The sequence below is a fragment of the Ranitomeya imitator genome, chromosome 7, assembly GCF_032444005.1.
Source record: "Ranitomeya imitator isolate aRanImi1 chromosome 7, aRanImi1.pri, whole genome shotgun sequence".
Lineage (NCBI taxonomy): Eukaryota > Metazoa > Chordata > Amphibia > Anura > Dendrobatidae > Ranitomeya > Ranitomeya imitator.
In genome coordinates this window covers 218,014,214-218,041,950 of record NC_091288.1, presented here as the reverse complement: position 1 = coordinate 218,041,950, position 27,737 = coordinate 218,014,214, and the positions used below count along the sequence as shown (strand labels likewise).

Here is a 27,737-nt window from a genome sequence, read left to right as displayed (position 1 = left end):
TGAAGTTTTCTCTTAGATTTTTATTAACAATAAATAGCAATTTAAATAATAAAAAAAAAAACATGGACGCGACGCGTGCCACCGGAGCGGCTCCGCCTGACGACACGCGGAGGGTCCGTGCAGCCAATAACTTATCTTCTCACCTTCTGAATGATGGGGGCCCCGACGAGCTCCTCCTGCACGGGGCGGATCAGCCAACGTCACATTAAAATGACTGCTCTTATATAAAAGTGGTTACATCTGGGGACCCTACAGACCCCTCTATATGACGCGGTGTGTAGGGTCTGGGGGGGGAACACTGCAGGGATTCACAAATACATACTATTACAAACACTAACATGATAAAACATGGCGGTCCTCCCACCGTCTCCTCGCAGTAATGTGGGGTCCCATGTAGAGGTGAAGGAGGACCCCCACACACTCCACAGACGCACAGGTTACCCCCAGGCCGGCGTGGGGCAAAGACACGGGCATCAGGCAGGAGAATTAAAGGTTTCACAGAATCCATGACGTGAAGGCTTCTCGGTGAGAAGTGCTGGGTCCGGGGGGCATCTTCAGCTCGCTACAATGCACAGGATATTGGCCTGTGGGGAGACCACCATCAGAATCAGGTCTGTCCTATAATCCCCACCCCACAAATATAACTCCCATTACTAAGCTACAATGTACGGATCCGGAGTCTTACCTTTAAGAAGGAGTCGACTTGTTTGGTAGACATCCCTTCCATGGAGGCCAGGTCCTCCACCTGAAACACAGAAATGGTATCCTAACCTTCGTCTGACCGCAAAACACCGGACAGTGTATTCTCCCGTTACATGGCACCCTCTGACCGGTTGATCTTATCTTCTGCCATCGACATCAGCGTGACTGAAGTGTGGATTTACATTATTGTTTAGCTGCTTTCTAACGCTGCTCAACTCTCCTGCACTCCCCCAAAATGGAGCTTGTGTATTTGTCAGTGCAGGGCTGAGCTCCTGAGATATTACTCATGTAAAACTGCAAATGCAGCTCTATTGATGCACATGGCAGACGATTATCTTCTGCCATATGCATCAATATAACACCAACTATCAGTGAGCAGGAAAATTGGATTCTGCTATAAGCAACTAATGATGTAAAACCTCACATGCAGATGGCAGTAAATACAGTCGCAGATTAATGTGCAGAAGCACAAGATGAATTCTACACGAAGATTGGTGAGAACAGTCCTGGACACCGAGTCTCATACTGACTGCATGCTGCGCCATTCACTCGATAGCACGCGCTTTATTTTTTATACTTACGTTGGTGAACGGGCCGTTGAGCTCCCTCCAGCCCACAATGCGCTTGGCCTTCTTGTCCCCGATGTTCTTCAAGGACTTCAGCTCTTTTATTGATCCGGTGTTGAGGAGATTGAGAATCTGCTCTCTGCCGTTCTGCAGCAGATCCGTCTGCATCTTCATCTCCCAGCTGGGTTTGTTCTCGTCGCCGTCGTGGACCTTCTGTGGATGTGATGGGTAAGATGATAAAGAAAACCTCCAGATACAAAGACCCACGTGAAACCCACCATTCACCAGCGCCAGTGTCTTCTGGGGGAGGAGGCATGATGGGAACTGTCAGCAGGTGAGTACTCCCACCACTTAACCATTCCCAGCGTTTCCCACTCACCTGCGTTTTCTTCTCCATCATCAGGATCCCCGCATCTATGCTGTTTTCGTTGAGACCTGAACCAAACAAAAAAAAAAAACAGATGTGAGGACATGACACCTACCGTAGTGCAGGACAGAAGATACTCGTCCCCCACAACCTCCGTCACTAACAGACAAGCTTCTGACCCCTACCCAGGGCCGTGCCAGAGAGCTCGCCCTCCGCCGCGAGGCGTCCATGACTCTCACCCTGCAGGGGCTGGACGCGGAGCACCTTCCTGGCCTTGGCACGAGTCCTCAGCGGCACCCGGAACGTGCCCTCACTGACGATGGAATCGGACAGTTCAATATCTGAGCGAGCCTCAGCCGCCATTGCCTTCTCCTCCACCTCCTTCTGAGGTTGGAGACTCCTCTGTGGGCTCAGACTTGACTTTTTTAGGGTGTTGAGATGGAACCAAATTCTCCAGGTCATCCCAGGGTCTCTTCATGGTGGGCTGAACTGAGGAAGGAAAAGTAGAGACGTGAGACGATGTTCTGCCATCCTTATACCCCGTGTCTGATCGGAGGTGACCCCATACCTGGTGCCTGGGTGGTCTCCAAGCTGGAGGGTTTGTTGATGACCTGCTTAGACTTGGCAGCGAAATTGAGGGCAGTGAGGGTGTCAAAGTAATAATGCTTTTCCGGGGCGATGTTCGCGATCATAACGCTGTGGGCAGAGCCGCCGAGCGAATCCTGGAAAAGAAACACGTGTGAGGATGGCCCAAGAGACCGGCCACGGCGACAGCCCATCATGGCGGCGGGTGCCATCAGTGGAGCCCACCATCCCTCACCTGCAGGAGACGGGTCAGCTTGCTGTCTGTAGGGGATTCTGGGCAGCCCCTGATTTAAGGCGTCCACTACCTTGCTGAGAGTGAACAGGGACGAGTTGATGGCGCCGCTCTCCTTCAGGCGGATGCCTTGGTTTCCGCTGCGCCGGTTGTCTTCGGAGCCGGCCAGGTCTATGAGGTAAAGCCTTCCGGTCAGCTGCCTGAACGGAGAAATCTGCTGATTCTTCTGCACCTGAGGTACAATATAAAATATATATATATTGATACTGTGTTAGCCAGGAAAATCAATGCAAATACTTTAATGCCCAAAAATGATAAAAAGCCGGATTACTCACCGGTAATACTCTTTTAGTGAGTCCACGACAGCACCCCACTGGAGAGAGGGATCCGCCCCGCAGGAACAGGAAACCTACCGAGAAATAAAAGGGGGCGGTCCGCTTCTCCTCCTCAGTTTTGATTTCAGAGTACCCGGAGGACCGCCAGTATTAGGCAAATATAATTTATTTCATTTTCAAACTTATTTGCTCATGTTTGATTAAAAGAATTTTACTCAATAGTAAGTACTATATTAATATAGGGAGGTATGTAAGAGGGTGCTGTCGTGGACTCACTAAAAGAGTATTACCGGTGAGTAATCCGGCTTTTTCCCTTTCGCCACGACAGCACCCCACTGGAGATCTTACAGAGACCATCACCTAGGGGGGGACCACCGTGCTGAGGACAGTCCTGCCAAAGTCTAGGTCAGAAGTTGACGATAGGTCAAGCCTATAGTGATTATAGAATGTAGAGGGATTTGACCAAGTTGCCGCCTTACATATAGTCTCATTTGGGACCTCTCCCCTTTCTGCCCAGGAGGATGCCATAGCTCTGGTAGAGTGCGCTGTTATGCCTTCCGGAGGGTTTTCTTTACTCGCGGAATAGGCCAGTGTGATAGACTCCCTGATCCACCGGGATAACGTGCTTTTCGTTATTCCATGACCCTTCTTGTGACCCTGGAAGGAAATAAACAGAGCCCTACACTGTCACCAGCTACAGGTTCTTTCAATGTACTTTAACACTACTCTTAACGTCTAGAATGTGGTACTTTTGTTCTTCCGGAGTGGAAGGATTACTGAAGAAAGTGGGCAAGATTATTTCCTGAGACCTATGGAATGTCTTAGCTACTTTGGGAAGGTAGGAAGGGTCTGGTTTAAGGACCAACTTATCCTGAAAAGTTAGCAGGAAAGGTGGATCTATAGAGAGTGCTTGGATGTCACTGATTCTCCTGGCTGAAGTCAGTGCTACCAAGAGGGCCGTTTTTAGTGACAGGATCTTGATTGGTATTGAATCTATTGGTTCGAATGGAGAGTCTGTTAGGGCTTGTAAAACTAAATTTAGATCCCAGGGAGGAACTCTAGGTATATTAACTGGATTTATCCGTTCACAGGCTGTAATAAATCGGGATACCCATCTATTCCCCGCAATGTTATGGCCATAGAGAGCTCCTAGTGCGGAAACATGAACTTTTAAGGTGTTTGCAGTTAAACCTAGTTCTCTCTCTTTTTGAAGAAATTCCAGGATAGACTGTATCGGAATTTCTGACGTATTTGAAGATGTATGGAATTGTAGGAATTTCTTCCATATTTGTGTGTAAATTTTTGTAGTGGAAGGTTTTCTACTCTGGAGGAGCGTGTTTATCAATCCCTCCGAGAACCCCCTTGATTTTAGCATCTGCCTCTCAAATTCCAGGCCGTAAGATGTAGACTGTCCACTTGAGGGTGGAAAAACGGACCTTGGAAGAGAAGATTGGGTGTTGAGGGGAGGACCCAAGGATCTGAGACCGACATGGTTTGCAGCCACGAGAACCATGGTCTCTTGGGCCAGAATGGAGCTATTCGTATCACCCTCGCTCCTTCGGTTCTGATTTTGCGAATGACTTGGGGTAGCAGTATGATCGGCGGAAAAGCATATGCTAGACTGAACTGCCAAGGGGCTTGGAGAGCGTCCAGAATGTCCGGATGATCCGCTGGAGATAGGGAGGCAAATTTCCGGACTTTTTTGTTTCTCCTTGTGGCGAAGAGATCTACTTGAGGTTGACCCCATAGGGATACTATATCTCGAAAAATCTGCTGGTTTAGGCACCACTCTCCTTGTTTCAAGGTGTGTTGACTTAAGAAGTCTGCCTGCTGGTTGTTTTCCCCTCTTATGTGCAGTGCAGTAAGGGATGTTAGGTGACTTTCTGCTAGATTCAGGATTTCTGTAGCAGAAGACATCAGAGTCTCTGATCGCGTGCCTCCTTGCCTGTTTAGATACGCCACTGTGGTGGTGTTGTCGGAAAGGATTCTGACGTCTTTCCCTCGTAGCTGTGGGAGAAAATGGCATAAGGCGTACTTTACTGCATTTAATTCTTTAACATTAGAGGAGTAGCAGCTTTCCTCCATGTTCCATATATATACGTGGATTGTTTATCGCCGCTAGGACTTTGTGTTTGACCAGTAGTATTTTTACCTGAGGCAGGAGACACTTTTGAGATACGGAGTCTAGATGGAACCCCAAGAACGCCTGGCAGGATAGCGGAGTGAGTCTGGATTTGTCGGTATTGATTATCCAGCCTAGATCCTGTAGAGAGGAAATTGCATGAGCCAAACGATCAGCACATTGAGTAACTGAATTTCCAATGGCCAAAAAGTCATCCAGATAGGGAACAATTAAGGTTTCTTTTTGGCGAAGGTAGGCCATCACCTCTAGCATTATCTTGGTGAAGATCCTCGGTGCTGTTGAAAGGGCGAAGGGCATGGCTGTATACTGGAAATGATGAACCTCGCCGTTGATTGTCACTGCTACTCTGAGGTACTTTTGGTATCTGTCATGAATAGGGAGATGATAATAAGCATCTTTTAAATCAATGCCCCCCATCATACAGTTTGGAAAGAGGAGCTTCATAGTGGATCTAATGGATTCCATCTTAAATGTATGGTTTTTAACAAATGAATTGAGTTTTTTGAGGTTTATGATGGTCCTGAAAGAACCGTCGGGTTTAGAAATCAGGAATAAGGGAGAGTAGAATCCTCTGCCTTCCTGCCCCTCAGGGACTTGGACTAAAACCCGCTTTGATAATAGGGTTTGAATTTCTAGCTCTAGAGCCTGCTGTTGTGCGGGCGAGCTGAGGGATGTTATAATATATGACTCGTGGGGAACACGAGAGAATTGTAGTTTAATTCCATCTCGGATGATGTTTAAAACCCACGAGCTAGATGTTACTTTTTCCCATTGGGTGGCGAAAGATTTCAGTCTGCCCCCTACTGGTATATCCTCAGAATTTATTGTCTTTTGGGGGGTTGGGTCTTCTAAACATGGTACCTCTTTGTCTGTCCTCTTTAGCGGTCCATGTTGTAGACCTATCCGTTTGCCTCCTTTTACCAAACGGTCTCCTCTTAAAGGCTCTCCTGTAAAAGGGAATAGAGGAATCAGGGAAGGCTTTCTTCCTGTCCTTTGCCTTTTTGAGTATCTCATCTAAGGTTTTACCAAAGAGGTACTCACCCTCGCATGGGATTGCGCATATTTTGGATTTAGACTGCGCGTCCCCTTTCCAACTTTTCATCCAAAGTGCGCGTCTTGCATTGTTCACAAGACCTGCGGATCTCGCTGCTAGCCGAAGAGAGTCGGCAGATGCGTCCGCCATAAAAGCTGCCGCTCCTCGTATTAAGGGGATGGCCGCTCTAAGTTTCTCTCTCGAAACTTTATTTTCGATCTGCTGGTCCAACTGATCAATCCAAATGATCATTGACCGGGCAGCGCAGGTGCTGGCTACTGCAGGTTTAAAGATTCCTGTAGCTGCCTCCCAAGATCGCTTAAGGGATGATTCAGCTTTGCGATCTAATGGATCGACCAGAAGTCCCGCATCCTCCACAGGCAGAGTGGATTGCTTGGAGGTAGAAGCTACGGCTGCATCGACCTTAGGAACTTTGGTCCATGTAAGGAGCTCCTCATCACTAAACGGATATTTACGTTTAGATGCAGAGGGCAAAAAGCTTCTTTGATCCTGCTTCTCCCACTCTTTTAATTAATGCTTTCACCGCTGGTATAACCGGAAAACATCTCCTCTTTCTCTCTGCCAAACCCGCAAACAATTTCCTGCGTGGTTTACGCACCCTTTACCTCCTCACACCCCATGGTATTGCGGATTGATTTTACCAAGTTGTCCACACTGTCTAAGGGGAAACATGAACGCCCCGCGATTTCTGATGAGGAAGATGATGATGATGGGGAGGCTTCTGACAGTACAGTTTGGTCACTTTCGGAGTCTGACATAAGTGTTGGTGTTTTGGACTTAGCTTTACGCGGTTTTTCCTGGGTCATATTTTTAAGCTCCTCTCTAATAATGGCCCGTAAGTCCGTAACAGACACTGTCGTTCCCTGAGTTGTTTCCTTAAAACAGTCCTTGCACAGTTTTTTGGGGTATGAGTCCGGAAGGGGCTGGCTACACAAGGCACATTCCTTATGTTTGGACTTTTGTCGTTTTTTAGACTGGGCGTAATAAGTAGCGAGAGAGAGAGAAAAGAGAGAAATAGGGAGACAGCGTCAGCTTAATAGGCAGAGTTTAAACACTCACCCAGTGAAGCGAATAGTACTGGATCAGAAGGCCGAGATCCTGTTCTGGAACCGTCACTCTTACGAGCGGACTCCGAGGATCCTTTGGTGTGATCTTTGGTGGGGGGCACTGGATCTCCAGCTGTGGGGTCCATGGCACCTGGGGATGACATCTCTGCATCGCCGCATTATTGTTTCTGGGCGTTTTTAAATAGTGCGCCCTTTTCCCTTTTTTTTTTTTCTTTCCCGCTGCGCAATGCGCATGCGCGGGTCGCCGCTGGCTCCCCCGCCCCAGATCCGGCCTAGGCACCCCGGAAGTGACTCCTTCAGTTCCGGGGTAGCCAGTATTGCGGCGGTCGGCGCATGCGCGGTCCGGGGTTCAGCGCCGGACCGCAATGGAGGATATCTTACCCGGCTCCTGGCCGCACCGCACGCAGGAGAAGACGCCGGGCTCCCTCCACGGACCCGGCCGTCTGCTCCTTCCACCAGCCGAGGAGGGAGCCGTCTAACGGAACTCCCCCGACGCTGCTTCTGAGCTGCAGCCCCTGCCGTTCTCACGGACACTGCACAGGCGGCATGCTAGCCCAGGTACGTGTAGTCGTCCTGTCGTTCCTGGATTGTTCCCGCAGGAACAGGAAACCTAAACTGAGGAGGAGAGGCGGACCGCCCCCTTTTATATCTCGGTAGGTTTCCTGTTCCTGCGGGGCGGATCCCTCTCTCCAGTGGGGTGCGGTCGTGGCGAAAGGGAAAAGTATGCTCTCTTTTTTTTGTAAACCTACCTGAAGAAGGAGCCGCTGTGCTCTAAAGCTGCAAATATATTATTCTGGTCAGCAATAAAGGGATCCCTCCGAGAATACTTGTGTCATTTTGGGCATAAAAGTATTTACAACGATTCTGCACCTAATGTCCGATAATAACAGCATTAGCGGGGCTCGTCCTCGGCCTGGCGGAATGTCTGCTCTGTGCGGAGGCCGAGGACAGGAGCGGAGGCCGAGGACAGGAGCGGAGGCAGAGGACAGGAGCGGAGGCCGAGGACAGGAGCGGATACTGCAGCATGAAATTACCAACTATTCAATGATTAAGATTGGCAAACGTTGTGAGAATCTATGCAGGATCGTATGGGTGGTCCGTCCCCCGGGATGGCAGAAACACTGCTGATACATCCCCCATCCTCTGGAACTATCTGCCCCAACACGTCCGACTATCAACCACAGTCGGATCCTTCAGACGGAACCTGAAAACTCATCTCTTCAGGAAAGCCTACAGCCTGCACCGACACCGCTGCTGCCTCATCACTTTCGAAGCTACCGCCTCACCAACACCGGAGCTACCGCCTCACCACCACCGGAGGTACCGCTTCACCAACACCGGAGCTACCGCCTCACCAACACCGGAGCTCCTGCAACCCTCAACCTACTGTCTCCTTCCCCATAATCCTGTAGAATGTAAGCCCGCAAGGGCAGGGTCCTCGCCCCTCTGTATCAGTCCGTCATTGTTAGTTTGTTTACTGTATGTGATATTTGTAACTTGTATGTAACCCCTTCTCATGTACAGCACCATGGAATCAATGGTGCTAAATAAATAATAATAATAATAATAATAATAATAATACATGGCTGCCCCTTCTGGTTGCCTGGCCATGCTCATAATGAAGAGGCACCCGACAAGTAATGGCGGCTCCTACTTCCAGGCCACCTTGTCGGCCGGCTCCCCTCTCACCTTGATGAGCAGCACGGCGTGGCTGCGGCTGGAGCGGTCGTTCAGTTTGGTGGAGGCGACAGTCCGGTTCTGACTGGCGGGAATGAAATGTTCATCGAAGTCTGAGAAGGTGGTGATGGTCTTCTGGGTCACCCCCGGGATGAGGATGTTGTGGCCTTTGTCTTCTCGGATAGGAAGGTCCTTGTTCTTGGGCTCCAGCAGATCCATCACCTGATAAGAGAAGGGTTAATTAGGCATCGGAGGGGGATATGGCCGGTCCCCAGCGGTGCAGTACGAGGTCATCACCCACCTTCTCCTGATAGATCTCCACGTAGGACATGGTGATGGTGAAGGTCCAGTTCTTCTCCTCGGGTGTGCCGTTCTTCCCCCGAGTCATCTGCAGCAGGTCTCTGACAGCTCGCGGTATGATGCCCGGCTGCTGCGGGTTGCCCAGCATGGTGTGGGTCTTCCCTGGAGAGGACGGCCAGTTACACGGAGCACAGGTGTTATATAACCCCCAGCCCCCCAGGACACTACGCACCCGCTCCGGTAGGTCCGTAGGCGAACACACTGGCATTCTGCCCGACTAACAAGTGGGGCAGGATGGGACACACGGAGCTGGTGTAGATCTCGCGCTGCGTGGCCTTTTCTCCATAGAAAGCATCAAAGCTGAGGAGCAGAGGAAGGGACAGGAGTGAAGTTCTGCCATAAATCCTGGATGTGCCAGGTCCTTAGTGATACACGGGTGATGGCGTCCGCCCGGCAGACATTACCACCTGCACCACGGTCACTCACTGGTACTGCATGGTTTCCAGCTGGTTCCTATAGTTCACGATCTCCAGTGACTGCGCGTCCAGGCCCCGGACACAGGCCTGGTCCTCCTCCTTCTCCATGAACGGTCGGAGCCGTACCGACACTCGGACGCGGGAAGGTGACGGCTTCTTATTCACCCCGTGACTGTCCAGGACGCTCACTCTCTTCGCCATGTTTATGCCTGACGACGCAAGAATAGATGAAGGACAAATATCGGGCGGAAGGTCCCTCACCGCTAACGCTGCCCCTGGTGGATCAGACCGCTGCCCCCGCTCACCTGTAGAGAACGCACGTCGTGGTTGCACTCAGTGATCCCGTCCTCTCCAATAGGGGGGGGGGTCCCCGAATCTGAAAAAGGCACCTGAAAAACAGAGAGCGCAGAGTGAGAACGACGGGACACAGGGGACATCCACTGATCGAATAGAATACCAGTGACGCGACAAGAAGAACTATCATAGGAACGAAGAGAACCTAAAATGTCAAGAGAAATACGTGGGATCCACAAATACAAGAAAAAGGAGATGGCTATCAGCCCAGATCAGTTATATAAAGACTTCACCCCCAGATTTCATTGCTGTAATTACCATTAATACTCATGTCATCATATATAGAAATGAGGGATCCTCGGCACGGCGCCCCACGCACGGCGCCGGCGAGGCCAGGCGCCCCACGCACAGCGCCGGCGAGGCCAGAAGCCCCACGCACAGCGCCGGCGAGGCCAGGAGCCCCACGCACAGCGCCGGCGAGGCCAGGAGCCCCACGCACAGCGCCGGCGAGGCCAGGAGCCCCACGCACAGCGCCGGCGAGGCCAGGAGCCCCACGCACCGCTAGATCCCCTAGATTTACATACTGAGCAGACACCTGACTGATTGACAGCTCTCACATGATAAGAGGGAACCCTGCCGAATACTAACCAAGGAGCATCTACACCGACTACGAGGCAGCCAGCGGTGCTGACAATGTGGGGACGGCCTCTTGCCATCATAGCGAGAAACTGATCTTCTCCGGCACTGTATTCCCGCGCAGACTACGGCCCCGGCGCTGTATTCCCGCGCAGACTACGGCCCCGGCGCTGTATTCCCGCGCAGACTATGGCCCCGGCGCTGTATTCCCGCGCAGACTATGGCCCCGGCACTGTATTCCCGCGCAGACTACGGTGCCGGCGCTGTATTCCCGCGCAGACTACGGTGTCGGCGCTGTATTCCCGCGCAGACTACGGCCCCGGCGCTGTATTCCCGCGCAGACTACGGCCCCGGCGCTGTATTCTTGTACCGATTATGGTTCTGCATTTGCTGTACTGTTAATTATTCTGATCCTGTACACATGGAGCATTCCAGAACTTATCAAATAGTGTGATAAAGGCTGTGATAATAAAGTATTGCACCCACTGACCAGACATACATCTGGATTTGTGTTAGGAACGTCAGAAAAATTAAAATCGCTACAGACCTGTCCCCCACATTGAACATATGGGGAAAGAAGGAACATACAATTAATTATAGCTAGGGAGAGAGAAATTAATAAAAAAACAAAAAAAACCTTTGAAGCAGAGACCTCCTGCCTTGGACAGGTGCTTACAACAGGATATCTACTGGGGGGAAAAGAGTCAGATTGAGATTTTTTTTACACATAGGGGGAGAAGTGCAGAGGTTTCCTTTGTTCCAATGAGACAGCGTCCTCTCATGAAAGAATCTGTTGCAGACCAGCCGGGGCCGGAGTACATATATTGAATAGATCCGACATTAATGGGATATGGTGAAGGGACCAACAGAACGGATTCACTCACATCAACAACTCAATAACGAACCGATAGATTATATATGACAGGTATAGCATTATCTATGTAGAGATAACATCATCATAAAAAAATCTGCTGGCAATATCTACAGCCTGGAACCTCCAGGGGCGAAGATATCCTGTAACTTGGGGATCTCATAAAATTCTAAAGGGCCGAGCACATCCTACAACCGGCCCCCACACGAGGTCATCAATGGGAGGAACTTTACAGGTAATAAAAGCAGTATTGGGTCTGTCATCCCTGGACAAACTGGTGCCAGTAGTGGGATCTGCGTGCCCTCCCGGCTGTCATCAACAGGAGCATGATTTGAAGACCCCATCGATGCCATCGTGGCTTTGCTGCACAGGAGACTGATCTGTGCTGTCTACTGCGGCACGGGACCTTGGCAGTCACTTCATATTGGTCTGTGAACATTTAGCCTGGCGGGGGCCATATGCAATTTATGCAACAAAAACAATGTGGGAATGTATCACGGAAAAAGTAAAAGGGAAGGAAGTGTCCACTGGTGAAGACTCCTGGGTGGAAGGGGGATCATGAGAACACAAAGTGCCAATATGCAGAGCCGGCCTGGATCGGGGTCATCAGGGGATGAGCGGCACGGGGCCAGGCCTAAATACTGAGCGGCACGGGGCCAGGCCTACATAATGAGCGGCACGGGGGCAGGCCTAAATATAAATCGCCCCTCTCGCCATTATCGTGCAGTGTAAACCGGACGCTGATCAAGGTGCTCATTCAATCAATATCATCTTGAGTGCAGCACAAAAGATCATTGTCCTCGGCAGCACATCGTCCCGTGTAACCAGAACACGTGCTGCCAATAACAATGGCCACCGGGCGATCTAGAATACATCAATGCACATGGTCCCCTGAGGTCTGCTGTGTGATCACGAATCTCCCTGCAGGGTTTTGCTGTGTGATCCGAGAGCAGCATGATGTAGGGGCAGAGACCCTGATTCCGGCGAGGTGTCACTTATTAGCCCCTTAATCCCATATGACGTACTATCCCGTCCAGGTGACCTGGGACTTAATTCCCATGGACGGGATAGTACGTCATATGCGATCGGCCGCGCTCACGGGGGGAGCGCGGCCGATCGCGGCCGGGTGTCAGCTGCCTATCGTAGCTGACATCCGGCACTATGTGCCAGGAGCGGTCACGGACCGCTCCCGGCACATTAACCCCCGGCACACCGCGATCAAAGATGATCGCAGTGTGCCGGCGGTGCAGGGAAGCATCGCGCAGGGAGGGGGCTCCCTGCGGGCTTCCCTGAGACGATCGGTACACGGTGATGTGCTCACCGTGTACCGAGCGTCTTCTCCCTGCAGTCCCCGGATCCAAAATGGCCGCGGGGCTGCATCCGGGTCCTGCAGGGAGCACTTCCGGGTCAGGATCAGGCTGCAGCTGCAGCTCTAATCCTGCCCGGCTGTATGTCAGATCACCGATCTAACAGAGTGCTGTGCACACTGTCAGATCGGTGATCTGTGATGTCCCCCCCCTGGGACAAAGTGAAAAAGTAAAAAAAAAAAATTTCCACACTTGTAAAAAAAAATAAAAAAAAAAAATCCTAAATAAAGCAGAAAAAAAAAAAATATTATTCCCATAAATACATTTCTTTACATAAAAAAAAACAAAAAAACAATAAAAGTACACATATGTAGTATCGCCGCGTCCGTAACGACCCGACCTATAAAACTGGCCCACTAGTTAACCCCTTCAGTGAACACCGTAAGAAAAAAAAAAAAAAAAAAACGAACCAAAAAAACAACGCTTTATTATCATAACGCTGAACAAAAAGTGGAATAACACGCGATCAAAAAGACGGATATAAATAACCATGTTACCTCTGAAAACGTCATCTTGTCCCGCAAAAAACGAGCCGCCATACAGCATCATAACAGAAAAAATAAAAAAGTTATAGTCCTGAGAATAAAGCGATGCCAAAATAATTATTTTTTCTATAAAATAGCTTTTATCGTATAAAAGCGCCAAAACATAAAAAAAATGATATAAATGAGGTATTGCTGTAATCGTACTGACCCGAAGAATAAAACTGCTTCATCAATTTTACCAAACGCGGAACGGTATAAACGCCTCCCCCAAAAGAAATTCATGAATAGCTGGTTTTTGGTCATTCTGCTTCACAAAAAATCGGAATAAAAAGCGATCAAAAACTGTCACATGTCCGAAAATGTAACCGATAAAAACGTCAACTTGTCCCGCAAAAAACAAGACCTCACATGACTCTGTGGACCAAAATATGGAAAAATTATAGGTCTCAAAATGTGGAGACGCAAAAACTTTTTTGCTATAAAAAGCGTCTTAGTGTGTGACGGCTGCCAATCATAAAAATTCGATATAAAAAACCCGCTATAAAAGTAAATCAAACCCCCCTTCATCACCCCCTTAGTTAGGCTAGGTTCACATTGCGTTAATGGGTTAACGCTAACGGACAGCGTTGCACGGCGAAAATGTCACAATTAACGCCGTGCAACGGGTCCGTTAGCACAACCATTGACAGCAATGTGATTTTCGGGTGTAGCGCATCGTTAGAGCGTGCCATTTTCGGCTCGCGCTAGCAAGGTGCCGTTCTTTTGTGGCGCGCCTCGGACGCTGCTTGCAGCGTCCGCGGCGCGCCCGAGGTCCGATCCCCGATCTTCCAGAGCGGGGACGTTAACGCGACCACTAAACACGACACCTAAAAAGACATTGCGTTAGCGCAATCCGCTAGTGCTAAACGGATTTCCCTAACGCAATGTGAACCTAGCCTTAGGGAAAAATAATAAAATTTAAAAAAATGTATTTATTTCCATTTTCCCATTAGGGTTAGGGTTTGGATTACATTTACGGTTGGGATTAGAATTAGGGGTGTGTCAGGGTTAGGTGTGTGGTTAGGGTTACAGTTGGGATTAGGGTTAGGGGTGTGTCTGGGTTAGAGGTGTGGTTAGGGTTACTATTGGGATTAGGGTTAGGGGTGTGTTTAGATTAGGGTTTCATTTATAATTGGGGGGTTTCCACTGTTTAGACACATCAGGGGTTCTCCAAACGCGACATCGCGTCCGATCTCAATTCCAGCCAATTCTGCATTGAAAAAGTAAAACAGTGCTCCTTCCCTTCCGAGCTCTCCCGTGCGCCCAAACAGTGGTTTACCCCAACATATGGGGTATCATCGTACTCGAGACAAATTGGACAACAACTTTTTGGGTCCAAGTTCTCTTGTTATCCTTGGGAAAATAAAAATTTGGGGGGCTAAAAATCATTTTTGTGGGGAAAAAAAGGATTTTTTATTTTCACGGCTCTGCGTTGTAAACTGTAGTGAAACACTTGGGGGTTCAAAGTTTTCACAACACATCTAGATAAGTTCCATGGGGGGTCTAGTTTCCAATATGAGGTCACTTGTGGGGGGTTTGTACTGTTTGGGTACATCAGGGGCTCTGCAAATGCAACGTGACGCCTGCAGACCAATCCATCTAAGTCTGTATTCCAAATGGCGCTCCTTCCCTTCCGAGCTCTGTCATGCGCCCAAACAGTGGTTCCCCCCCACATATGGGGTATCAGCGTACTCAGGACAAATTGGACAACAACTTTTGGGGTCCAATTTATTATGTTACCCTTGTGAAAATACAAAACTGGGGGCTAAAAAATAATTTTTGCGAAAAAAAAAAAAATTATTTTCTATTCGCCACGACAGCACCCACTAGAGAGAGGGGATCCGCCCCTAGGAACAGGAAACCTACAGAGAGATAAAAGGGGCGGCCCCCCCTCGCTCCTCAGTTGGTTTCCTGTTCCTAGAAGGGAACCCACAGAGAAGAACTCTATGGCTAAGAAGAGGAAGACCTGCCTGGGCTACCGCCTGTATCGACTCTGCTGAGCGACAGGGGTCCCAGAGCAGGTAGACAGTGTCGGGGGAATGTTCCTGCGGGCTCCCCCCTCATCTGGTGCGGCTGACAGGGAAGCCTGAAGGTACCAACGGTCTCCCTGCTGGGACACCGTTGGGTAAGTACTAATGAAAGGCACGGCGCAGTGTGGATACCTGTGGAATGCCCTCCTGAGTGGAGCTGAGCAGCGGTGTGGTATCCCTGGGGAATCTTCCCTCCGTTCCCTCCAGAGGTAAGAGGCGACATGGTGGGAAGCAGCGCTGAGAGCGCTTCCGGTTTGCAGAGACGCGGGCGCATGCGCAGTAGCGTCAGCGTCCCATGGAAGGAAGCTTGAACTTCCGGGGTCGCGGTGTCAGAGTACCATTTCCGGGGGAACCGCCATATTGGATTCCCCCATGCGATCCCAGCGTCTGGATGCCGGTCTTGTGAGTAAAAAAAAAAAAAAAAACAGGATGGGGATGTATGCAGGAGTGGCTACACTATAAAAGTCAGGATGAGAAGTGCAGTCAGTGTGCATTATGTCATCCCAAGAGGAGGTCCGTGTGCACTCCATGGAAGAGCCACTAGTACCTAGTAGCGAAACCAGGAAAAACAGCAGTGGACACTTTAAGTTAAGTGACTCCACTGATAAATCGGGAAGAAAATCATCCCGTTCCACATCCCAAACTAAGGCAACCCCGCAGCCGGTAAAATTAATACGCTGGGTGAGTGTACGCATACTTCACTGAAGTATATATTGATTCCTTTGCTTGTATTATTTTAGGCAAAAAGGACGGGAAAGAGTAAGCACAAACAATGTGCCATATGTACCGAACCCCTGCCTGACTCCTATACTAAGAGTCTATGTCAGGCATGTATAGATAACACCTTACGGCAGGAGGAATCGGTGAAAATGAACGAGATACGGCTTATAATTAGGGAAGAACTTCAGTCGTTAGGAGGCGGTTCTTCCTCGATTAATACCGAGAAAAAGAAAAGAAGAGTATCCTCACCTAGAGCCGACACGTCAGCAGAGAGTGGGGAGGTCGACTCTGAGGTCTCTCAACTGTCTGATTCTTCAGGGGAAGAAGACTTTGTTTGCTTTCCAACTGAAGGCATAAACAACTTGGTTAAATCGGTGAGAAATACGATGGGGGTATCGGAGTCAAAAGAACCCCAAACACCACAGGAAATCATGTTTGCTGGTCTTTCCCAACGGAAAGGCCACGTGTTTCCAATAAACCAGGCCATAAAGGACCTCGTTAAAAAGGAATGGGGTAAAGGTCAAAAAGGTTTTGTACCAATACCCTGTAAAAGGCGCTACCCATTTGATGACGAAGATTTAAGTACATGGACCAAAATACCAAAGGTCGATGCTGCAGTTGCATCTACATCTCGCCGGTTCTCCTTGCCCGTGGAAGATGCAGGTTCCTTAACAGATCCCATGGACCGAAAATCAGATGCGCTCCTTAAAAAATCGTGGGAGGCCTGTGTCACGGCATTCAAACCGGCAATTGCAGCCACATGTACTGGCAGATCAATGTTAGTCTGGCTGGATCAGCTGGAGCAAAATATTAAAAATGGTGTATCCAGGGAGAAGTTACGAGCGTCTATCCCTTTGATCAAGGGTGCGGCTGCCTTTATATCGGATGCCTCTATTGACTCCCTACGTCTGGCGGCCAGAACAGCTAATATCTCCAACACGGCTAGGCGGGCTTTATGGCTAAAAAACTGGAAAGGAGATGCCCAATCTAGATCAAAATTATGTGCCATACCCTGTCAGGGTGAGTACCTATTTGGAACAGTCCTTGACGATATACTCAAGAAGGCAGGTGAAAGGAAAAAAGGATTCCCTAATCCCTTTGTTCCATCTTACAGAAGGGCCTTCAGGAAGCCACCATTCGGAAAGAAGGGAGGCTTCAGAGACAGATGGAACAATAAGGATTTTAAACAAAAAGGAAACCTGTTTAATAAACGTCCATTCAAGCCAGCCGACAAATTCCAGTAATTATATTCCTCCAGTGGGTGGAAGATTAAAACAATTTAGGCAACAATGGGAAGAGATAACAATAAATACTTGGGCCATTAAATTAATATCTTCAGGCCTCACATTAGACTTTATTAGAACTCCACCGGACTCCTTCCTCCTTACCACCTTAAGATCCAGGCCTCAGCAAGAGGCACTTGAAACAGAGGTTAAAACCCTCCTACGCAAACAAGTCCTAGTGGAAGTCCCATCTTCCCAGAGGGGGAGGGGATTTTATTCTCCCTTGTTTCTGATTAATAAGCCGGATGGCTCTTTCAGAACCATAATTAATTTAAGAAAGCTGAACTCCTTTATAAGGCCTAAAACATTCAAAATGGAATCCATTCGTTCAGCCATAAAGAATTTATTTCCAAACTGTTACATGGTAGTATTGGATCTTAAGGATGCTTACTATCATATTCCTATACATCATTTATTCCAGCAGTTCCTTCGGGTAGCAGTCTGTATAGAGGGACAAATTCGTCATCTACAATATAAGGCGATGCCCTTCGGATTATCCATGGCCCCAAGGGTTTTCACAAAATTGCTATTGGAAGTTATGTCTTTCCTAAGAGTAAAAGATACTTTAGTCATTCCATATCTAGATGACCTATTGATTGTGGGTAAAGACCCCCTACAGTGTGAGCAGAGGTTACGGGAAGTAGTGGTTTCCTTACAATCCCTGGGGTGGCTGGTTAATTGGGAAAAATCTAGACTTCAGCCGGTTAAGTGTCAGAAATTCCTAGGGCTCCTTCTAGATTCAGCTGACCAGATTTGTAAGCTGCCTGAGGATAAGAAATTCTCCATAGTTGATAAGGTATCCTTAGCAATAGAAAATCGTAGTATGTCACTCAGACAGAGCATGTCATTACTAGGTTCTCTGACATCGTGTATTCCTGCGGTCCAGTGGGCACAGGCTCATACTAGGCCTCTACAAAAATTTATATTAGAGGAGGACATTAAGAATAGAGGCTGTCTGGATAGAACAGTTTATCCAACAACGGAAGTATTACACTCCCTTAGGTGGTGGTTAAATCAGAAAAACCTTTCAAAAGGGGTTCTCTGGATAATTTCCCCCTCTAGTATAGTGACCACAGATGCTGGGCCTAAAGGCTGGGGGGCACATTTTAAGGATCAGTGGGTTCAGGATCTTTGGTCTAGTTCGGAACTAGATAGTTCTTCAAATGTCAAAGAGTTGAGGGCAATATATTATTCCCTACTTCACTTTCTTCCTCAGCTCAGCGGCTCTCACACAAGAGTGTTCTCCGACAACACCACGGCAGTAGCTTACTTAAACCATCAAGGAGGTACGCGGTCGGACAGACTCAGGCAGCTGGCATCAGACATGGAATTAGCCGAAGGTCATCTGCTATCACTATCAGCAGTTCACATCAGGGGCACAGACAACTTTCGTGCCGATTTTCTGAGCCGTCACACCCTTCATCAAGGGGAATGGATGCTAAACAGAAAAATTTTCAAAATGATAACAGCGCAATGGGGTATTCCTCAAATAGACTTGTTTGCCACAAGAGCCAACCGACAGGTCAGGATGTTTGCCTCTCTAAACAGAGAGGACAAGCCGGACATACTCGATGCCCTCCAAGTGCCCTGGACTTTCGACCTGGCATATGCTTTTCCTCCATTGAATCTACTACCTTTGGTAATAAGAAAAATAAGAGAAGAAGGAACAAGGATTCTATTAATAGCCCCATTCTGGCCCAAAAGGCCATGGTTCTCATGGCTGAGGGCGATGTCAGTGTCGGACCCGTGGATTCTGCCTCAATCCAAGGACCTGCTCTCTCAGGGTCCGTTCCTTCATCCTCAGGCAAAAGGCATGAATTTAACTGCATGGAGTTTGAAAGGCAGTTACTAAATCTCAGGGGGTTTTCTAGTGGGTTAATAGATACTCTGATGAAAAGTAGAAAACCCTCAACTACCAGGATTTATGTCAGAATTTGGAGGAAATTCCTTCAATTCCATACTACACAACTTTCCGCTGATATTCCTATATTTCCAATATTGGAATTTCTACAAAAAGGTCTGGAATTAGGTCTTTCAGTAAGCACTCTGAAAGTGCAGGTGTCAGCCTTAGGAGCTCTTTTTAATTTTGATGTAGCAGGTAATAAATGGATATCTCGGTTTATATCTGCCTGTGAGAGATCGAGACCAATTAGCATACCTCGGGTCCCTCAGTGGGATCTATCGATGGTCCTAAATGCATTGACTCAATCACCTTTTGAGCCTCTCCATGCAGCCTCACTAAAAAATATTTCTTTAAAAACGGTATTATTAGTGGCATTAGTTTCTGCCAGAAGAGTAAGTGATCTTCATGCTTTATCTATAGATCCTCCCTTTTTTGTGGTAACATCAGATAGGATACTTTTAAAAACAGATCCTTGTTATCTCCCTAAGGTGGCTTCTACCTTTCATAGATCCCAGGAGATCCAGTTACCTACCTTTTATGAGAACCACTCAACTCCAGAAGAAGAAAGACTTCACACCCTAGACGTAAAAAGGACTGTCTTAGCCTATTTAGAGAGAACTAGGGACTGGAGGAAGAGTAGGGCTCTCTTTGTGTCTTTTCAGGGTAAAACCAAGGGTGCCGGAGTCACAAAGAACACATTATCTCGCTGGATCAGAGAGGCCATAATCCTGGCGTATAAGGCTGGAGGGAAAGATCCTCCAATGCATGTGGGAGCGCACTCTACAAGAGCCTTGTCGACTTCCTGGCCAGAAAGGGCAAATGTGCCAATAGACCTTATATGTAAGGCTGCAACTTGGTCTTCACCGAATACCTTCTATAAGCATTATAGATTAGATCTATCCTCTGCTTCTGATCTAACTTTTGGTGTATCGGTCCTTGACTCAGTAAACCCACCCAGTCTATAGTCTCTGAAATTCTCTCTAGTGGGTGCTGTCGTGGCGAATAGAAAATACCGGATTACGTACCGGTAATGCTCTTTTATAGAGCCCACGACAGCACCCGTTCACATCCCTCCCTTTTCTGTATATAGTTGCACATGGTGCTTGTTTGGTGAGGTGTAAATATTAGAAAGATATAATGAGGTTGTAAATATGTATATATATGGATATACCCGAACCTGTTAACTAAAACCTGGCGGCGGTTCCTCCTATTCTCTGTAAAACAACTGAGGAGCGAGGGGGGCCGCCCCTTTTATCTCTCTGTAGGTTTCCTGTTCCTAGGGGCGGATCCCCTCTCTCTAGTGGGTGCTGTCGTGGGCTCTATAAAAGAGCATTACCGGTACGTAATCCGGTATTTTAACGGCTCTGCGTTATAAACTGTAGTGAAACACTTGGGGGTTCAAAGCTCTCAAAACACATCTAGATAAGTTCCTTAGGGGGTCTAGTTTCCAAAATGGTGTCACTTGTGGGGGGGGGGGTTTAATGTTTAGGCACATCAGGGGCTCTCCAAACCAACATGGCGTCCCATCTTAATTCCAGTCAATTTTGCATTGAAAAGTCAAACGGCGCTCCTTCCCTTCCGAGCTCTGCCATGCGCCCAAACAGTGGTTTACCCCCACATATGGGGTATCGTCGCACTCAGGACAAATTGCACAACAACTTTTGTGGTCTAATTTCTTCTCTTACCCTTGGGAAAATAAAAAATTGGTGGCGAAAAGATTATTTTTGTGAAAAAATATGATTTTTTATTTTTACGGCTCTGCATTATAAACTTCTGTGAAGCACTTGTTGGGTCAAAGTGCTCACCACACATCTAGATAAGTTCCTTAGGGGGTCTACTTTCCAAAATGGTGTCACTTGTGGGGGGTTTCAATGTTTAGGCACATCAGTGGCTCTCCAAACGCAACATGGCGTCCCATCTCAATTCCTGTCAATTTTGCATTTAAAAGTCAAAAGGCGCTCCTTCCCTTCCGAGCTCTCCCATGCGCCCAAACAGTGGTTTACCCCCACATATGGGGTATCAGCGTACTCAGGACAAATTGTACAACAACTTTTGGGGTCCATTTTATCCTGTTACCCTTGGTAAAAGAAAACAAATTGGAGCTGAAATAAATTTTGTGTGAAAAAAAGTTAAATATTCATTTTTATTTAACCCCTTTACCCCCAAGGGTGGTTTGCACGTTAATGACCGGGCCAATTTTTACAATTCTGACCAGTGTCCCTTTATGAGGTTATAACTCTGGAACGCTTCAATGGATCCTGGTGATTCTGACATTGTTTTCTCGTGACATATTGTACTTCATGACAATGGTAAAAATTATTTGATAGTACCTGCGTTTATTTGTGAAAAAAACGGAAATTTGGCGAAAATTATGAAAATTTCGCAATTTTCCAACTTTGAATTTTTATGCAATTAAATCACAGAGATATGTCACACAAAATACTTAATAAGTAACATTTCCCACATGTCTACTTTACATCAGCACAATTTTGGAACCAAAATTTTTTTTTGTTAGGGAGTTATAAGGGTTAAAAGTTGACCAGCAATTTCTCATTTCTACAACACCATTTTATTTTAGGGACCACATCTCATTTGAAGTCATTTTGAGGGGTCTATATGATAGAAAATACCCAAGTGTGACACCATTCTAAAAACTACACCCCTCAAGGTGCTCAAAACCATATTCAAGAAGTTTATTAACCCTTCTGGTGCTTCACAGGAATTTTTTGAATGTTTAAATAAAAATGAACATTTAACTTTTTTTCACAAAAAATGTAATTCAGCTCCAATTTGTTTTATTTTACCAAGGGTAACAGGAGAAAATGGACCCCAAACATTGTTGTACAATTTGTCCTGAGTATGCCAATACCCCACATGTGGGGGTAAACCACTGTTTGGGCGCATGGCAGAGCTCGGAAGCGAAGGAGCGCCATTTGACTTTTCAATGCAAAATTGACTGGAATTGAGATGGGACGCCATGTTTCGTTTGCAGAGCCCCTGATGTGGCTAAACATTGAAACCCCCCACAAGTGACACCATTTTGGAAAGTAGACCCCCTAAGGAACTTATCTAGAGGTGTGGTGAGCACTTTGACCCAACAAGTGCTTCACAGAAGTTTATAATGTAGAACCGTAAAAATAAAAAATCATATTTTTTCACAAAAATTATCTTTTCGCCCCCAATTTTTTATTTTCCCAAGGGTAAGAGAAGAAATTGGACCCCAAAAGTTGTTGTACAATTTGTCCTGAGTACGCTGATAGCCCATATGTGGGGGTAAACCACTGTTTGGGCGGATGGGAGAGCTCGGAAGGGAAGGAGCGCCGTTTGACTTTTCAATGCAAAATTGACAGGAATTGAGATGGGACGTCATGTTGCGTTTGAAGAGCCACTGATGTGCCTAAACATTGAAACCCCCCACAAGTGACACCATTTTGGAAAGTAGACCCCCTAAGGAACTTATCTAGAGGTGTGGTGAGCACTTTGACCCACCAAGTGCTTCACAGAAGTTTATAATGTAGAACCGTAAAAATAAAAAATCATATTTTTTCACAAAAATTATCTTTTTGCCCCCAATTTTTTATTTTCCCAAGGGTAAGAGAAGAAATTGGACCCCAAAAGTTGTTGTACAATTTGTCCTGAGTACACGGATACCCCATATGTGGGGGTAAACCACTGTTTGGGTGGATGGGAGAGCTCGGAAGGGAAGGAGCGCCGTTTGACTTTTCAAAGCAAAATTGACAGGAATTGAGATGGGACGCCATGTTGCGTTTGAAGAGCCACTGATGTGCCTAAACATTGAAACCCCCCACAAATGACACCATTTTGGAAAGTAGACCCCCTAAGGAACTTATCTAGAGGTGTGGTGAGCACTTTGACCCACCAAGTGCTTCACAGAAGTTTATAATGCAGAGCCGTAAAAATAAAACAAAATTTTTTTCCCACAAAAATTATTTTTTTAGCCCCCAGTTTTGTATTTTCCTGAGGGTAACAGGAGAAATTGGACCCCAAAATTTGTTGCCCAATTTGTCCTGAGTGCGATGATACACCATATGTGGGGGGAACCACTGTTTGGGCACATGGGAGGGCTCAGAAGGGAAGGAGTGCCATTTGAATGCAGACTTAGATGGAATGGTCTGCAGGTGTCACATTGCGTTTGCAGAGCCCCTAATGTACCTAAACAGTAGAAACCCCCCACAAGTGACACCATTTTGGAAAGTAGACCCCCTTAGGAACTTATCTAGATGTGTGCTGAGCGCTTTGACCCACCAAGGGCTTCACAGAAGTTTATAATGGAGAGCCGTAAAAATAAAACAAAAATTTTTTCCCACAAAAATTATTTTTTAGCCCCCAGTTTTGTATTTTCCCGAGGGTAAAAGGAGAAATTCGACCCCACAATTTGTTGTCCAATTTGTCCTGAGTGCGCTGATACCCCATATGTGGGGGGGAACCACTGTTTGGGCGCATGGGAGGGCTCGGAAGGGAAGGAGCTCCATTTGGAATGAGGACTTAGATGGAATGGTCTGCAGGTGTCACATTGCATTTGCAGAGCCCCTAATGTACCTAAACAGTAGAAACCTCCCACAAGTGACACCATTTTGGAAACTAGACCCCCTAAGGAACTCATCTAGATGTGTTGTGATAGCTTTGAACCCCCAAGTGTTTCACTACAGTTTGTAACGCAGAGCCGTGAAAATTAAAAAAAAAAATCTTTCCCCCCAAAATTATTTTTTAGCCCCCAGTTTTGTATTTTCCCGAGGGTAAGAGGAGAAATTCGACCCCAAAAGTTGTTGTCCAATTTGTCCTGAGTACGCTGATACCCCGTATGTTGGGGGAAACCAACGTTTGAGCGCATGGCAGAGCTCGGAAGAGAAGGAGCGCCATTTGGAATGCAGACTTAGATGGAATGGTCTGCAGACGTCACATTGCGTTTGCAGAACCCCTAATGTACCTAAACAGTAGAAACCCCCCACAAGTGACCCCATATTGGAAACTAGACCCCCCAGGGAACTAATCTAGATGTGTTGTGAGAACTTTGAACCCCCAAGTGTTTCACTACAGTTTATAACGCAGAGCCGTGAAAATAAAAAATCTTTTTTTTTCCCACAAAAAATATGTTTTAGCCCCGAGTTTTGTATTTTCCCAAGGGTAGCAGGAGAAATTGGACCCCAAAAGTTGTTGTCCTATTTGTCCTGAGTACGCTGATACCCCATATGTTGGGGTAAACCCCTGTTTGGGCACACGGGAGAGCTCGGAAGGGAAGAAGCACTGTTTTACTTTTTCAACGCAGAATTGGCTGGAATTGAGATCGGACGCCATGTCGCGTTTGGAGAGCCCCTGATGTGCCTAAACAGTGGAAACCCCCCAATTATAACTGAAACCCTAATCCAAACACATCCCTAACCCTAATCCCAACAGTAACCCTAACAACACCTCTAACCCTGACACACCCCTAACCCTAATCCCAACCCTATTCCCAACCGTAAATGTAATCTAAACCCTAACTGTAACTTTAGCCCCAACCCAAACTGTAGCCCTAGCCCTAACCCTAGCCCTAACCCTAATCCTAACCCTAGCCCTAACCCTAGCCCTAACCCTAGCCCTAACCCTAACCCTAGCCCTAACCCTAGCCCTAGCCCTAACCCTAGCCCTAACCCTAACCCTAGCCCTAACCCTAGCCCTAACCCTAGCCCTAGCCCTAACCCTAGCCCTAACCCTAGCCCTAACCCTAGCCCTAACTCTAACCCTAGCCCTAATGGGAAAATGGAAATAAATACATTTTTTTAATTTTTCCCTAACTAAGGGGGTGATGAAGGGGGGTTTGATTTACTTTTATAGCGGGTTTTTTAGCGGATTTTTATGATTGGCAGCCGTCACACACTGAAAGACGCTTTTTATTGCAAAAAATATTTTTTGCGTTACCACATTTTGAGAGCTATAATTTTTCTATATTCTGGTCCACAGAGTCATATGAGGTCTTGGTTTTTGCGGGATGAGTTGATGTTTTTATTGGTAACATTTTCGGGCACGTGACATTTTTTGATCGCTTTTTATTCCGATTTTTGTGAGGCAGAATGACCAAAAACCAGCTATTCATGAATTTCTTTTGGGGGAGGTGTTTATACCGTTCCGCGTTTGGTAAAATTGATGAAGCAGTTTTATTCTTCGGGTCAGTACGATTACAGCGACACCTCATTTATATCATTTTTTTATGTTTTGGCGCTTTTATACGATAAAAACTATTTTATAGAAAAAATAATTATTTTTGCATCGCTTTATTCTCAGGACTATAACTTTTTTATTTTTTTGCTGATGATGCTGTATGGCGGCTCGTTTTTTGCGGGACAAGATGACGTTTTCAGCGGTACCATGGTTAGTTATATCTGTCTTTTTGATCGCGTGTTATTCCACTTTTTGTTCGGCGGTATGATAATAAAGCGTTGTTTTTTGCCTCGTTTTTTTTTTTTTTTTCTTACGGTGTTTACTGAAGGGGTTAACTAGTGGGCCAGTTTTATAGGTCGGGCCGTTACGGACGCGGCGATACTAAATATGTGTACTTTTATTGTTTTTTTTTTTTTATTTAGATAAAGAAATGTATTTATGGGAATAATATTTTTATTTTTTTTTCATTATTTTGGAATATTTTTTTTAATTTTTTTTTACACATTTGAAATTTTTTTTTTTTACTTTTTTACTTTGTCCCAGGGGGGGACATCACAGATCAGTGATCTGACAGTTTGCACAGCACTCTGTCAGATCACTGATCTGATAGGAGTGCAGGCTGCTTCACAGTGCCTGCTCTGAGCAGGCTCTGTGAAGCCACCTCCCTCCCTGCAGGACCCGGATCCGCGGCCATCTTGGATCCGGGGCTGGAGGGAGCAGGGAGGGAGGTGAGACCCTCGCAGCAACGCGATCACATCGCGTTGCTGCGGGGGGCTCAGGGAAGCCCGCAGGGAGCCCCCTCCCTGCGCGGTGCTTCCCTGTACCGCCGGCACATCGCGATCATCTTTGATCGCGGTGTGCCGGGGGTTAATGTGCCGGGGGCGGTCCGTGACCGCTCCTGGCACATAGTGCCGGATGTCAGCTGCGATAAACAGCTGACACCCGGCCGCGATCGGCGGCGCTCCCCCCGTGAGCGCTGCCGATCGCATATGACGTACTATTGCGTCCTTGGGAAGAAAAGCCCACCCCACATGGACGCAATAGTACGTCTAATGGCAGAAAGGGGTTAAACATTCCAAAAATTCCTGTGAAACCCCTGAAGGGTTAATAAACTTCTTGAATATGGTTTTGAGCACCTTGAGGGGTGTAGTTTTTAGAATGGTGTCACACTTGGGTATTTTCTATCATATAGACCCCTCAAAATGACTTCAAATGAGACGTGGTCCCTAAAATAAAATGGTGTTGTAAAAATGACAAATTGCTGGTCAACTTTTAACCCTTATAACTCCCTAACAAAAAACAATTTTGGTTCCAAAACTGTGCTGATGTAAAGTAGACATGTGGGAAATGTTACTTATTAAGTATTTTGTGTGACATATCTCTGATTTAAGGGCATAAAAATTTAAAGTTGGAAAATTGCGAAATATTCTAAATTTTCGCCAAATTTCCGTTTTTTTCACAAATAAACGCAAGTTATATCGAATAAATGTTACTACTAAAATGAAGTACAATATGTCACGAGAAAACAATGTCAGAATCACCGGGATCCGTTGAAGCGTTCCAGAGTTATAACCTCATAAAGGGACAGTGGTCAGAATTGTAAAAATTGGCCCGGTCCATAACGTGCAAACCACCCTCGGGGCTTAAGGGGTTAGGCTGAGTGTTGTAATTTCAATATAATCAGTGTTTTCTCAGCAGGAGATCATCACTGCAGGACTAGGTGTCTGGTGCCTCCTGGTCCAGCCCTGCTTCCACCACTGATTGGATGCTCTCTGTGTACACTGCGCATAGGCAGAAACCTGCCAATCGGTGGGGGTGGGTGGAGTTATACAGAGCTGTGCATTTGTATCAAGACCACAGCAGGCACCGATGAAGCGACATCGCTGGAATCAGGGTCTGTGCCCTGACATCACTCTGCGCTGAGATGGGGCAGCCAGAGCCTGTCGGTCACACCACTACGCAACCAGTGGCCGCTCTACCCCTCTATAGGCGCTGGAGTTGGGTGGTCGCTTAGCAACAGCCTCCTGCAAGAAGTGGCCATATTCAGAACACTCTCTGGGGAAAGATTGCGCCGGTGATTCCTGCAGTCTGTGCCGCCCCTGGATGGTGTGTGCCTATATATTAACACACTGTATACAGACACGTTATATATATATATACACACACACTGTATACACACGGGCCTGTGCTCCTGGCAATGACCAACCAGGGGGCGGCACAGACAGACCGCAGGAATCGCCCGTCCGCCCCCCTGATAGCTCTGCCCGTCGCTTCCGTGCCTCTCCCGCCTCACCTGCCTCCCTGTCGCCCGCAGTCGCTGCCGCCGCTTCTTCCGCTCTCAGGCCTCAGTTACTTCAGGGGAAACCATCGGTTACTGGACCTCTTTTTCGTATTTGGCGGCCTCCTTCATTAACAGCCAATGGGAAGCCCTGACCGCGTCACGTGA

General features: G+C 47.3%; 1 protein-coding gene and 1 pseudogene across 2 annotated transcripts; both read right to left on the bottom strand.

Moving 5' to 3' along the window:
• On the bottom strand, positions 1-27,737 carry LOC138645579 (kinesin-like protein KIF22; annotated as a pseudogene).
• On the bottom strand, positions 3,304-8,706 carry LOC138645574 (uncharacterized). 2 transcript variants are annotated; one of them, XM_069734988.1, is made up of 4 exons: positions 7,044-8,706; positions 5,174-5,294; positions 4,940-5,050; positions 3,304-4,794 (listed from the first exon to the last, which is right to left on the bottom strand). In XM_069734988.1, the coding sequence occupies exons 1-4, from the start codon at positions 7,200-7,202 to the stop codon at positions 3,494-3,496; spliced, it is 1,692 nt and encodes a 563-aa protein (XP_069591089.1). In that variant the 5' UTR covers positions 7,203-8,706; the 3' UTR covers positions 3,304-3,493. The 2 variants fall into 2 exon arrangements, with proteins under 2 accessions (XP_069591089.1, XP_069591090.1); XM_069734989.1 differs by lacking the exon at positions 7,044-8,706 and adding an exon at positions 5,792-7,035.

Excerpts from the sequence above, each read along its gene's own strand:
- LOC138645574 (XM_069734988.1), bottom strand. The coding sequence starts at position 7,202 with ATGCAGAGATGTCATCCCCAGGTGCCATGGACCCCACAGCTGGAGATC. Across the intron at positions 5,051-5,173 it reads TCACCAAGATAATGCTAGAG|GATCTAGGCTGGATAATCAA; the intron begins GTGATGGCCTAC and ends TCCTCTCTACAG. Across the intron at positions 4,795-4,939 it reads AAAAGTGTCTCCTGCCTCAG|CTACGAGGGAAAGACGTCAG; the intron begins GTAAAAATACTA and ends TTTCTCCCACAG.